This window comes from Fundulus heteroclitus, chromosome 9, assembly GCF_011125445.2.
Source record: "Fundulus heteroclitus isolate FHET01 chromosome 9, MU-UCD_Fhet_4.1, whole genome shotgun sequence".
In the NCBI taxonomy this organism is placed as follows: domain Eukaryota; kingdom Metazoa; phylum Chordata; class Actinopteri; order Cyprinodontiformes; family Fundulidae; genus Fundulus; species Fundulus heteroclitus.
Genome location: NC_046369.1, coordinates 31,766,037 through 31,779,490, shown reverse-complemented (window position 1 = coordinate 31,779,490; position 13,454 = coordinate 31,766,037). Strand labels below are relative to the sequence as shown.

Here is a 13,454-nt window from a genome sequence, read left to right as displayed (position 1 = left end):
GGGCCGTAAAACGATGGAGGGAAAAGTCGGTGGATGTCCATTTCAACCTGTCTGGGACTGTTTGAAGACAGTCACGACGTGTCTGACGAAAACGCTCAGCTGGTCGGCGCTCTTGATGTTGGAGTTCTTGGGCGACACGTCTTCGTGATTCCAGAGCGGACCTCGCTTCCTGCACAGTGGGAGTGAACGCAGATCATGGAGTGAGAGCTGCAAACTTAGAAACCCACGTTGCTATCACACCAGAAAAAAACGAAAAAAAAAAAAAAAACCTACACAAAGCAAACCAAACTCAAACCCATGCAAACAAAAATACCCGCTCCTTTTAGACACTGCTGGCAGCATGAAAGGATAATCAACGTGAAAATAAGTAAGACTGTGTGTGGCTTTAGCTGCTGACTAAACAGGGTTGTATAACTCATGTGAAAGTATACATAAGCCACATTAGAGAACACAAACATTGATGCTATAGTTTCTGAGAAACAGGGTCTTCCTTACCTTGATGTAATAAACTCAATGAGACCTTTAGCCTTGTCCTCCTGTTCAGCATTAATATCTGCCTCAGTGAGAAGCGTGGGCGAGAGGTGGGACAAAGTGCTGCTCCCTGCCCCGAGACTGATGCTGGAGGAGGTGGAGCTGGTGCTGAGGCCGGAGTCCGTCACAGGAGACGGCTGAAAATCAGGCAAAATCTCCTGCATCCCTGAGGAAACAATCGACAAAGACCCTCAGCTAACGTCAGGTTATAGAGCTCCAGCTACAAAAATTCTGTACACAGCTTAGCAACAAAGGCAGATCATGGTAGGTCTGCATGTCATTAAAACTTTTCTATAGGGGAGACTGATGCTGCCACCCGGAGGCTAGGTTTGGAACGACATAGGGGCAAAATATTGGAAGTAAATCCAGCTCGGGGTTAAAAAGCTGTTCACATCCCTTTTGTTAAACAACGCCTGTTTATTATTTACTTTCCACTGGGTGTGAGTTTGACAGCAGAACTGACCTGTGAGGCTGAACTCTGGAGTTGTTTGTTTCACCGTCAGCACCCTGGGATCATTGTAGTCTCTGTTGCGTAAAAGCACCATGGCCACAGACGGGCTATTTGCAGACTGGACAACGAGCAGGTGGAGCAGCAGCCGCTTGCAGTGCTCATAGACCTCCGGGTGCTGGTGGTCGAAGCCTGGAGGACGAGAACGGGACGATCAGATGAGACGAGACGAGGAGGCTGGTGCGAAAGCGGCTGTGACACATTAAAAGGCCTTAGAGAGTCACCTATAAACACAGCGTGTAGCAAGAGGTGCAGGTATGCACTCCACTCTACTTTGATGCCATGATCCACAATGAGGTCTGTCAGTAGGATGACTGCAATATTACACCTGGAAAACAGAAAACACTTGTAACACTTTAGCGAACGCTGGATTTCTGAGGCCAAACGTGGGATTTTAGGGCACCTGTGGAGCGGCACAGTGGGGGTGTTTGTCTCTGGCAAATAATCCACCAAAGGAGCCCAGCAGCCTCCTGTCGGGGGGAAGGGGAGAGGCTCTGGCTGGTTGTGATCCATTACTTTCAAGCGCCAATTGGCATAAAGCGGCATCGAGTCACCTGGAGCGGGTTAAAACATTATTAAATATGGGCTTAGATTAAATTACAATTACACCAGGCAGAGCAGGGCTGTAGAAATAGTTTCTGCTTACTCTTTTCATCTTCATAGGAGCCACCTGAGCTGCTGCTGTACCGAGATTCCAGGCGGTGATGCTGGCGGTTCAGGTTGCTGTTCAGACCAGAGTAAATATCCAGGTGCGGGTAACTGTGGAAGAAGACATGCTTTCTTCACAAAAGGCCGGGCCGGCGCTGAGATCCCCCCTCCCCCCCAAAGAATGAGCCTAACAAGGCAAAAACCTCGTCAGATCTCAGAGTACCTTTAAGCTGCTTTCAATACACGCTGAAGTGTGTCTAGGTAACTGGACTTTAGTGTTGCATCACTTAATCAGAGGCGTTGACCCTTTTGAACAGAACGGGCCCTCAAAGAATTGCTCGGCGTTGTGCCGCTGACCACATCTGACACTCCCTGACCTCCCCTGTCTTTTCAAACAAGTTGTAACGGTCGTTTTAGAAATCTCTAAGCTGTCGTCTGGCTGGTATTATATAAGTGTTACTTATATGGGAGCCAATGATTATTTACATGGGAAACGGTTTCCCTGTAACGAGCTTCTGTTGTGAATTGTTGCCTCATTGTGAAATCTAGTCGTGCTAATGAGCCAATAACTGGATTCAGGCGTGTTTAAGTTCTCAGAGTTTAAGTTTAAGTTCTCACAGTTCTCAGCATTGGCTTCACACAGGAACATGGTCTCCTATATCCGTTTACTGTGTTAATAATCACTGACTTCTCTCTGAATAACAACTCAACGTATAAATATCTCCAGTTTAAAGCTTTATGAAATGGTGCTCGAATACGCCGCTATCATTGTAACTTGACTAATTTTAACTGATCCGTTTTTAAAACAAAAAAAAAAACAAGCCGAGATAGTTGCCTATTGCAGGAAAAGAAAACCTCTACCACCTTTTAATAGAAAGTTTATGCAGAGGCTGTACCTGTCTTCCATGTTTGGGTCTTTGCTCTTGCTGTCGTGATGACCCTCGCTTCCTGGCACCATGGTATTGCTGCTGGAGGTTGTTCCTAATGGAGAAGGCAAGAAAAGAAACTGTCTGGCACTGGATGCACAATATTTAGAGATACACCAATCCCTGGAGCTATGATTCAAATCAGGAAATCTTTTTTTTCCCTTATTAATTTAGCCTCAAACCTATAAACCCCCAATATTTTCAGTCTATAAGCAAATCAATGTACAGCATTTACCCTGGAGCAGTTTTTCTAATTAGTATTCGGAATAATCCATGTAATAATTTTAATAATTTCCAATTCTATTGGTTTCAAAACCTCTATCAAACTTAAAGTCCTTAGAAAAAGTGATCAAATCCAGCGGCAATATGCGCCTCAAAGGCCTGATTAGTGCATCTGTCATGTGAACAATGGCTGGAGCGTCATACTGGTGTGTTCCTATTGGTCTTTCACCTGAGGTGACTGAGGGGATCTTGTAACTGGAGGTGATGCGGTAATAAGGGGGGTTGTCCATGTGAGTCACAGCTGAGCTGACGGGCTCGGTCAGCTGAAGTTCCCACATCAACTCCTCCAGCAGCTGCATAGTTTTATCTCTGCCCAGGTAAACCACCACTCGTTTCACCTGAGGACACAGGACGCGTGTGAGGAAGGAGCGGCACAGTGCCTCGTACCGTGCCTGGGAGCAAAGCGCTGTGACTTACGTAGGGCAGGAGGCTGGGGTCACTGCGTACCCCTGATATACTGATGAGGAAGTGCAGAATGATTCTGAGGTTCTTTGGCCAACTGTCTGCTAATGTCGTCCACACGTTCTCAATTTCTGACCAAGCAAACTCGTCTCCGTACTGCAAAAGAAAAACACGCATGGATCATGATCAGCACGTCTGAACCTTTGCAGGAGAACATTTTGGGCCCTGTACCCGTCTCACCTTAGCGGTCATAAACATGAGGTTGTTTAGCACCATGGTCGTTGCACGAGGAGACCCCCAGCCCTCACCACGAAGCCAGCGGCGGCTGTTGACCATCATAATATCTTGGTCCTGGCCCTCCTCCTCTTCCTCACCGCTGCCGCAGTCTTCCGGTCGCCTTATGGTCGGTTTGAACTCAACCAGCTCCACGTTGTTCATCCACGGTAGGAGGTAGTGCAACATGACCTGACGGCCACCAGGATGTGCTGTCTGGATGCGCTGGCTGACTTCTGCATTTTGGACGGTTACATGGCAGCAAAATGTATTTAACATCGTTACACATCACAGCCAGCCCAGCAGGCTTGTACGAGTAATTCATTTCATTCATTCATAGCAAATCATCCAGCAGTACTTTGGGGACGCGACTGACCTGAGAAGATGGGCAGCGTGAGCTCTGGATACGTTCTTGCAAGCTCCTCAGATAGCTGGTAGTAAGACACTGAGTACAGGTGTGGAAGCGGCGAGGGAGGAGTCAGGATGCCATCGGCTCGCTGGATCTCCAGTTTGTGTGCATAACGGAAAAGCTTTGGCTCCAGGATCTGTTTTTACAGCAATTAGAACGTCTCAGAGTTTAACGGGAACCCTCAGCAGAAGCTTTACGACACGTACTGGAGGTCTGAGTGAACCAGACTGACCTGTAACAGCTGCATGGCTACCTCATAGATTTCCCTGGAAGAATCAGCGGCTTTGAACAGAATGAGGTTCAGCAGCACCACAGTATCAAACTGATAATCCCTAAAAAAAAAATAAAAAATAAAAAAAAGGTTGTATTTTAATATTAATTTATGGACAAACAGCCCAGAGAGATGGAAAGGAAGTTCCACCTGCCAATGTCTGATACCTGTTATGAAAGACGTTGGCGATGGCCTTAAAACAGCCAGCAGCTACGCGCCGCGAGCCGGTGTAACATCGGTCCACCGCCCAAAACATGAGGTTGTTCTGGTCGGGATTCAGCTCCAGCAGCAGCATCACTGCCTCACAACCCAGTTGGTGAACCTACAGGTGACAACAACACAACTATGATTATATCAACTGTGAGAGCACGTCTTCAGGTAGAAATGTGTTCAAAGCGAGGTTTCTAAGTATTCAGTAGACTTTCATCTGATCATACAAAAGGCATTCTTTCTTCTAAAAAAAACAACTCGGTGAGGGCTGCAGCAATTTGTAGCAGTGGTTGAAGGTCATCATTTTGGAGCAGGGACGTGTTTCTATGGCAGCACCCTCTCCATCCATAGTGATGTTAAAGGGCTTCCAAAAGGACCCGCTTTCTGGTAGGCTTGACCTTTCGTGGTTCATTGGAGGTTTACTGAACATCCTAAATTATTTTGTGTCACCCGAGGGTGACAGCCCTGGTCAGACGAGTAAGACTCGGGCACAGCTGTGTTTTCCAACTAGGCAGTAATTTCAATCACACGTTAAATCTGGTTTTGCAATAGACAGAGCCGACAAAAATCCAGCTTGTAGAAAAGCTCTAAACCTTTAACACAATTAAATTTCACGCTTAAAAGCGTAGTATGAACCACAAAACCATCAAGTGTATCAGTTCCGCCAAAACGAACGTGAAAGTATCCATCTGCTTTTGAGTTATGACGTATAATGTAGAACCCGTCTGGGTTACAGAAAATCCACAATAAATGAGAACTTCTCATTTCCTGTTTTTAGAATTTCATTGAAGGTGGAACCACAACAGTTGGAAAAGCCGAAATCTGTAAGACATTCGTGGTGACGGTGAGTGTATGTAAACGTCTGAACGTATAAAGAGCTCCCCACTGTTTGCAGAGTCACAAAATAAACTTCAACATCAGACTTTAAATGCCGTCTGCTCAGTAAAGCCAACAGAAACAATTCGCTCACCTTCTTGTCATGTGAATCCAGAATGTTGTCCAGCCACTTGTAGAGGTAGCCATCGGAGGACAGGCCTACGTTGTCAGCTACGGGTCCACAACACAACACAGCAGACATGGCCTAGACAACAGAACAGCACCCGGGACTCAGAGAGAGGCTAAGGCTGATATTTGCATCGTTCCCTTTGGCTGTGTGCCTACCTTCAGCGCACAGTACTGATGGCGATTGATCTGCATATTTCTGTCACTATAGCGATCCAAAGGAGTGAACATGATGCTGAAGGGTCCAGCCCAGTGACTAAACAGCATAAAGAGACTGTGCCGCAGTGACTGCTGAGGGAAGATGGTCCTCCTCTGGTGTACTGAACACAAATAAAAATGTTGGTTAGAAAGAGGCTTTTATTGAGTCAGTGTCACCGGATAACAATAATCTGGGTTTAGCTGAAAGCAAACCTGGAACGTTCTGAATGATGTTGGCTACAAGTGCACTGAAGTGACAGCGAATGTCCTTCAGCGTGTCGGAGTCCTTGTCGTTTTCTGCCTCGAGCAACTGCCTGGTGAGATCCACGTACTCGAGCAGCGTGCTGTTCAGAGAGTGGCTCTCTCCATCCAAGCCTCCACTAGACCTGAAAGCAGAAAGGACTCCACAGCTCAGAAAGCCGCTTTGTCAAACCACGCCTTCACAATCCGTTATTGTTCTGCACGTCTCCGTGCTCCGGGTTACATACACGTGGCTGATGACACCAGCATCAGCGAGTAACTCGAATATCCGGACCAGCTGGACCCTGAGGATGTCCCGACGCCTGCGTCGCTTCATGTTCTATGAAGATCGAGACATTTCCATTAAATTTAAGTCTCAGGTAAAAAAAAAAAAAAAGAAGGTATGACAGAAAACATTTAAAGCTCTCAATGAGCAGCACTTACTTCTGGTCTTCTTTCGAGTGCTTCTTTTATGATTGGGTTTAGCTCCTCTATCAATTCTCTAAAGGACAGAAGACTTGCATGTAAATAATCATTATGAAACAATACAAATGCATATACAAGATATCAGGGTTCCTACACATGTTAAAACCTTTTTCTGGACTAAAATGCACAGAGTTCCAAGTTCATTTCAGTCGATTTTTAAGGATAAAGACAAATCTTCACTTGGGTGGGCTAGATTGGATGGATGGACTTGTTACACAATAGGAAAGGGAATACTGTCTGGAAAAAGAAATATGTTTTATAATCTTTTAGAAAATACTTCCATTTCATACCTGTCCAGAATGCGTAGAAACCCTGAGACATGTATGATTGGAGATAAGCTGATATTTTGTTTACCTGAAGGCAACAGGGTTGGTCCTGCCAAGCCCCAACACCAAAGACTCCGTGATGTCCATGCTCTCAGAGCGCATCATGGGAACGATGTGTTTAAACAGCGAGGAGGGGGACGGAGTCCCGACAATCTGAGAACAGACTCACTTTGGTCACAACGCTGCTGCCGCACACACGCTCAGTGTTTGCAGCCGTACTTTCAGCAGACATTAAAAAAAGCACTGCTTCTGACCTTGGAGTCGTAACTGTAGCCACTGTCCGGCGTGGACGCCAGCGTCTCAGGCGGGGAGCAGCGGACGGAGCCAGAGGTGGAGGAGGAACACATGGAGGAGGAAGAGGAGGCGGAGCTGCAGCAGAGAATCAGGTAGTTTCTCCAAAGGCCAATGTAGGAGTCGCTGCTGCTCAGGCTGTTCACCTTTTTGGCATTGATGGGACTGCTGTAGGTGGAAAAACAAGATTAGCCCGGTGGCCTTCTCCTTCAATAAAAACTGCTATTAAAGAAAAACCTACTTTATGTCAACTTGTGGAGACAGCAGCTGAAGGCGGGTGTAGGCAAACATCCAGGCATAGTTGAGGGCGGTGGGGCAATGTTTGGGCAGGTTCTCCTGCCGCAGGTAGCTGGAGAAGCTGATGACCCAGGGGTCCTGTCCCTGCGTGACGTGGGCAAACACCCAGATGTGCGAGGGGCTGACCACGTCGAACTGATGGCTGATGGGAGAGGAGCTCCACTCTGCTAGCGTCTGAAGCTCAATCCCACTGGGGCAATACAACAAGTTGGTCTGCAGGGAAGGACAGAGGAGGCTCAGCAGAGTTTCACGGGCTGTGCCGACGTTTTTGTTTGTGCTGAAGAAAGAAAAGCAACCCTACCTGGTCGGCTCCGGTAAGATGAATGAAGCTCTCCAACACAGATGCACTTAATCTGTCCATTACGTCAATGGCCAGCTCCTCATCTCCCTAAACAGATCATGACACAAAATACGTCTGTCAAGTGTACTTCAATTTAGGGACTCCTTCTGACACAAAGCTATTCAGTTTTCCATTTATAATAATATGTGATGTACAGTGGCTTGCAGAACTATTATTGAACCTGGAACATTTTCACATATTTTGTCACGTTACAACCATAGACCCCAAAGTTTTTTATGTAACAGATCAAAGTGGTAGATGATTATGAAATTGGGGAAAAAACAATACATTTTTTTTTACATTTTCTACAAATCAAGGCCTGAAGAGGGCGCTGTGGATTTATATTTAAACCCTTTTACTCCGACGCCCCTGAATGAAACCCAGTGCAGCTAAATGCCTTCAAGTCTCCATTTGTTTACGTTGGGAGAAATTTGCGTTGAACAGAGGATTTAACTTCATATAGATAAATAATAAAACCGTTCCTTACAAAAAAGCAGTAATCATTATTCACTAAAAACACTTCACTGTTAAAACAGCGCCAAATTTAGTATCCTCCCGGTTGACCGAGAACTCAAACAACCCATGCCGCTCCTACCTAACTAGCGTACCCGATCACAGAACCACGCTGGTTGATGAAGAATCTGTGAGACTCTACGGGTTTCCTGGCCGTCTGTCCAGCAATGATTAATAAGCTTAACTGATGATGGGATAAACAAATGTTTGTAACGGTATTGTATACAGAAGAAAACTCTGTGCTTTCTTCCTGAGTTTAGTGATGTACATTCAGAGTGTAGAAGGTGAACAGTCTCTGATAAATGCTGTCAGTTCAAAAAGCTCCTTGGGAGCAAGAGGAGCTGTTGAGGCCATAATATTTCCTGACTGTTAAATTACCAAGCCACCAGGGGATGACATAATTTAATACAGACTCAGTGGTTGCTCTGTCAAAAATATCAACATAATCTCTTTATAGACACATAGCACTCTGGAGAGTCTATAGAGAATTTGCAGTCACTGGTCGGTTTGAGCACAAACCGTTTCCACTTGTGTTTGTCAGCCGCGGTTATTATCAGTGGGAACTTCCAGGTAGCTGAAGTTCACCTGCTGGATGTTGTTCCCATCCATGGCCACCAGGCGGTGATCCCTAACTGAGCCAGGATCCACCAGCATCTCCACTGTCTTTTCTATAACGACTTGGAGTTTCTTAAGTAGTCACCTGATTAGTAGATGAAACAGAGGCCATCTGCATGTAATCTAATGTATAGAAATAGCCATTCAAAGAAGGCAAGTTTGATTCTCAATAAAATTTAGGCCTGAACTTTAAATGGGCCATACCTGCAAATGAAAATGTCATTGTAGCTCTGTATGTTTAGGGTTGTTGTCCTGCATTAAGGTGAGCCTCCGCCTCATTTACAGCCACTAACAGGATTTCTCCCAGAACCGTCCTTTAATCGGTTTCATTTATCTCTAAACAATTATTACCAGCGTCACAGTCTCTGCTTCATAACATGATGTACACAGCATGATGCAGCCACCGCCCTGCTCCGGTGTGGGGGTAAGTATGCCCGAGGTGATTTGGAGTATTTGTTGTCCTCAACGTATTTTGCATGTAAGCCAAAAGGTTTAGTTGGATTCAATCTGACCAGAGCACCTTCTTCCACATGTTTTGGTTTGTATATTAACTGGCCTGTGGCAAACTGCAAATGAGCTTTCTTTTAACAATGGCTCTCTTCCCACTTGCAATATTGCAGTCACCAAGCATTTTTATCTGGTAGGGTATTATCTCAACTTTCACACTTCTGCCTACAGATGAAAAACATATTTGGCAACTTGGATGGACTCTAACTGCTTTCAATGTCCCCACCTTTGGTGGCTGTTTAGTGATTTTCAATCCAAAATCAAGAAGCTTTATTTTCATCATGTGTTGCCATAATGGAATTTCTAGTGGGGCCGACAGCGGCTCACAACGCACACAATTACAAACTTACTTTTTTTTTTTTTCAACAAACAGTTGAAGGCACCGCCCAGCAACACTTAAGGCTTAAGCTTTTCATCATAATGATAAGATTTTGAGAAGAATTAATCATTTTCCTTCCTGTCCACATCATATGTAATGCTTGGAGTTGGTCTATCACATAAAATCCCAATTAAACCCATTCCAGTTTGTTGCTGTAACGTGACGTGAAACATGAACGAGCGATTTCATTTCGCAAGGTGCTGCGCGTCAGAAGTGGTTACCTTGCCAATGCCCTGTGCGGTGTGCAGAGCACGGACCTCCTTTAAGACATTAACAGCTAGTTTGCGTGTGGCTGGTCGGCAGCTACAGAGCACAACCAGCGCTAAGCCCTCTACGACGTGAAGCACGGCTAACGGTGGGGTACGTTCCAAGGACAGAGGACGGCCGCTGGTGGAGCCCTTTAATAAAAAACAAAAAAAGGGAGAAGTAATGTTAATAAAACCCTCTAATGAAAAACTACAACTGTGGTGAAAATAAAACAAAAAAAACAACAGGACCAACCTGTGTCTCATGGTTCTTATTGCCGCTCTGCAAGGCCTGCTTCCATTGGATGATGAGCTGCAGGAGCATCTTGACGGCGTTGTCCAGCAGCGTGGGGTGGACATCCGTCACCTCTCTGACTATGAAGTACACAAACCCTGAGAGGACATCTTCCCGCCACTCTGGGAAATCCACCATAAGTGCCTGAAGAGTCGTGAAGGCAAGGCCGCGCAGCTCCTCGTCCATGTGGATGGTCAATCTAGAAAAGGAGAGCGGACCAGATTTGGACAGGTTTTAGATGTGCCGCCGAAGCTCCTAGATGGCGCGAGCTGATGCATCTGAGGAGGGTTATGGAGGGTGAAGTACTTGGCCAGGAGCTCTATTAGTTCTTGTCTGCTCATGCCATCTGGTATCAGTCTTGGGATGGCAGCCACGCATGTCCGGAACAGATCAATCTTTGGTTTTCTCTCGCCCCTGCAGCACAGTTAATAAAAAGCTGTTGTAAGTAAGTTATACACAGCAGAGCGGGAAGCTAACAGTACGCATCAATGTGTTGTTTACATACGTAATCATATCCTCAGGCTCTTTGTTCGACATCTGAACGCTCGTCATGCTCATTGAGCGTCCCACTTCCTTGTCCAGGTGACGCAGGATGTTATCCAAAGCCTTTCTTACTTGTGGATAGTACATCGACATGCCTGGAAAAAACTCAGCGAACTTAGAATAATATGAACACACCACCCCAATAAGCAAATATGCCTTATCCAAACATTAAACCTACCGATCACTTTTGCTTCCTCGTCAGTAAGCGTGGTGTTAAGGAAGATCTTTTTGACACGCAGGGTGTTCCCAGAAGGCATGATGATCCCAGTTGTAGGCATCGGAGGCTCCCCATCTTTCTGCTGCAGGCTGTCAGCAATCACCAAGAAGGCTCGCAATCCAATATTCATCCTCTGGTGGGGCAGAAATTATTGTGAGGACGGAAACAGACAACGACAATGCCTATAGTTAACTCCCATCTATTCTTTACCTCGGGATTGATGGTGAAGGTTTTGTGAGACTTGCCCACACACAGCAGGTCGTAGATGAGCTCCTTCATAGCAAAGTCCAGCCTCTCCTGCAATACCCAAACAAACAAGACAGTTAAACCCATCCGCGCCCATGCGGCGTGTACGTTATTCTTTCCCCGCACGTTGCGCTCCGGTCTTGACCTGGGCTATGAACTGGATGATCTTGACAAAGATGTTGAGGGGCGTGTCTCTGGGCACCACACTGCGGGAGCCTTTGGGAAAAAGTGCTGACACGATGCTGAGCAGTCGACTGAGGAGTAAAAACAGGGCAATAAGCATATCTGGCACTGAATGGCACCAACTGCAGTGTCCCGCAGAAGTCATGTTATACCTTCAAAGAAAATGTTTTTATACCTTCTAATTTTATAACCTCAAACTCAATGCATTAAGGGATATCTTGCAATACAAAAACATAAAGCAATTGTGAAGCAGGAGGAAAATGCTGTCCGGATTACAAATACAAATCTGGAAACTGTGGAGTGCTTTAGTATCCAGCGGTGTTTACGCGAAAGTTTGTGGTTTGCATGTGACAAAATGTGAAAAGGTTAAACGAGGAACGCTTTTGTTAAACACCAGATTTTTTTTATGAGAAAGGGTTTGATGGGAGTGAGTTGTATGGAGATTGATTGGGTGGGACCATTTAAATGGTTAAGCTGCAGCTGGTTATGCAACTGACCTCTGCGTGACAGTGTTGCTCTCACACTTGATTCTGATAATGTAGACCCAGAGCAGCCTGTAGAGCGACTCCAGCGCCACACGGGACATTTTGGGATCTTTATTCTACAGATGGAAGAAAAAAAAAAAAAACATAATTCTGTCAGCAAGCAAATTAATGCTGAAAACGTCATCAGTCACCTGTGAGAATGGAGGCAAGTTAGGCACCAAAGAAACATATGTTGCAGCTGTATGCAGACAGTCACTCTGAAACACAGCAATACAACATTTCACTCTTTTCAATAGACCAAACACTTATCTACGAAAGTCTTACTTACAAGCACACGTGGGATTATAGTGACGGAAGCGAAACTGTGACAGTTTATGAGCTGCTTTTCCTTGATAACCCAACATGCATTTAGTTCTTTAGCAGGACTTTCACCACTCTGGTTTGTGTCCACTCTAATGTGGCAAATCCAAACTCAAGGAAATAAGTATAGTTAAAATTAAGACAACCTTTCAGTGATTTATGATCAAATATATAACTTTTTATAAAAAGAGAACGGCTACCAGATTACCACTGAACAGACAAAACGAGCATCATAAAGACGCCTCATAGTTGAAATTCTTAACCACCAAAGGAAGAGGTGGTGGATATGTCCAACCTGCAGGTAGGTTGGACTGGTTCAAGGTGGTTTACTGATTTCCAAACAACACGCCACTTCTTTAGCACCACTTTATTATTATTTCAGCCAGCACATTGAACAAATCAGATGACTAGAAAGGAAAACCTTATTTGTCAAATAAAGCGGCTCAATGTGAGCCCATTTACCAATCTACCATATCAGTTAAACTGATAAGAGAACTACGTATAAATAGTGAATAAAAGCAACTAATTACATGATCAACTTTCTTGCAAAACCCACAACTAAAGCAGTAACTGAGGTCGCTTCCCTGAACTTAAACCTGACCGTGGAATGGATGAAAAACCCTGAAGCATAGTGATATAATAAAAGTGTACTTTCACTTCCCTAATGCAGTCTTTCACCTGCTTAAAAAAAGTTATTTGCATTCGAAAACCAAAACAACTGTTCTGATTTTGCCCGTTATGGCAGAAACGGTAATTGCCTTGTGCAACAGGGCCCTGCATCAGAGCCTTTGCAGCGTAATGGCCCTAAAACACGAACAGAAATACTGTTTCCTGTTGCAGTAGCTTTACACAACAGAGGAGGAACCATCAGTAAAACACAGTACCTGACACCAAAGGTACACATTTAACACTTTATGAGTTGAATGCGTCAATACAATTAAAACGAGAAGGAAGGATTACAACAGTGTCTCAAAATTTATGAAATTAAGAGTTTTGGAGCTCTAAACTCAAATACTGCGAAATATTACATATTGCATTATACCTGAATTCTTTAACTTTTTGTCATATAGTATCAACAGAGTATTATTTAGCCAACAGAAATTCTTTTGTCCTTTGAGGCTCCATCAAGCATCCAGCTGTTAGGCATTAAATCACCAAGTCCCAGAAATAATAAAAAAAAAAAATAATAATTCTTTCCTGGTTTTAACACAATAATTTACGATAAT

At 44.8% G+C, this 13,454-nt stretch overlaps 1 protein-coding gene across 10 annotated transcripts in view; it reads right to left on the bottom strand.

The window, feature by feature from the left end:
• Nucleotides 1-13,454, bottom strand: part of fryl (furry homolog, like) — an 89,763-nt gene that overhangs the window by 27,885 nt on the left and 48,424 nt on the right. For all 10 annotated transcript variants that reach the window (XM_021315736.2, XM_021315737.2, XM_021315734.2 and 7 more), the window contains 30 exons: nucleotides 11,881-11,984; nucleotides 11,346-11,454; nucleotides 11,165-11,251; nucleotides 10,916-11,087; nucleotides 10,700-10,832; nucleotides 10,501-10,608; nucleotides 10,156-10,393; nucleotides 9,876-10,052; nucleotides 7,602-7,688; nucleotides 7,245-7,513; nucleotides 6,967-7,171; nucleotides 6,741-6,865; nucleotides 6,345-6,402; nucleotides 6,149-6,240; nucleotides 5,874-6,046; nucleotides 5,622-5,782; nucleotides 5,431-5,541; nucleotides 4,418-4,572; nucleotides 4,212-4,311; nucleotides 3,947-4,115; nucleotides 3,538-3,806; nucleotides 3,313-3,453; nucleotides 3,065-3,233; nucleotides 2,584-2,668; nucleotides 1,686-1,798; nucleotides 1,443-1,593; nucleotides 1,264-1,367; nucleotides 995-1,171; nucleotides 496-697; nucleotides 48-169 (listed from right to left, as the gene is read on the bottom strand). In XM_021315736.2, coding sequence (XP_021171411.2) covers nucleotides 48-169; nucleotides 496-697; nucleotides 995-1,171; nucleotides 1,264-1,367; nucleotides 1,443-1,593; nucleotides 1,686-1,798; nucleotides 2,584-2,668; nucleotides 3,065-3,233; nucleotides 3,313-3,453; nucleotides 3,538-3,806; nucleotides 3,947-4,115; nucleotides 4,212-4,311; nucleotides 4,418-4,572; nucleotides 5,431-5,541; nucleotides 5,622-5,782; nucleotides 5,874-6,046; nucleotides 6,149-6,240; nucleotides 6,345-6,402; nucleotides 6,741-6,865; nucleotides 6,967-7,171; nucleotides 7,245-7,513; nucleotides 7,602-7,688; nucleotides 9,876-10,052; nucleotides 10,156-10,393; nucleotides 10,501-10,608; nucleotides 10,700-10,832; nucleotides 10,916-11,087; nucleotides 11,165-11,251; nucleotides 11,346-11,454; nucleotides 11,881-11,984 — 4,366 coding nt within the window. The remainder of the gene's footprint in view (nucleotides 1-47; nucleotides 170-495; nucleotides 698-994; nucleotides 1,172-1,263; nucleotides 1,368-1,442; nucleotides 1,594-1,685; nucleotides 1,799-2,583; nucleotides 2,669-3,064; nucleotides 3,234-3,312; nucleotides 3,454-3,537; nucleotides 3,807-3,946; nucleotides 4,116-4,211; nucleotides 4,312-4,417; nucleotides 4,573-5,430; nucleotides 5,542-5,621; nucleotides 5,783-5,873; nucleotides 6,047-6,148; nucleotides 6,241-6,344; nucleotides 6,403-6,740; nucleotides 6,866-6,966; nucleotides 7,172-7,244; nucleotides 7,514-7,601; nucleotides 7,689-9,875; nucleotides 10,053-10,155; nucleotides 10,394-10,500; nucleotides 10,609-10,699; nucleotides 10,833-10,915; nucleotides 11,088-11,164; nucleotides 11,252-11,345; nucleotides 11,455-11,880; nucleotides 11,985-13,454) is intronic.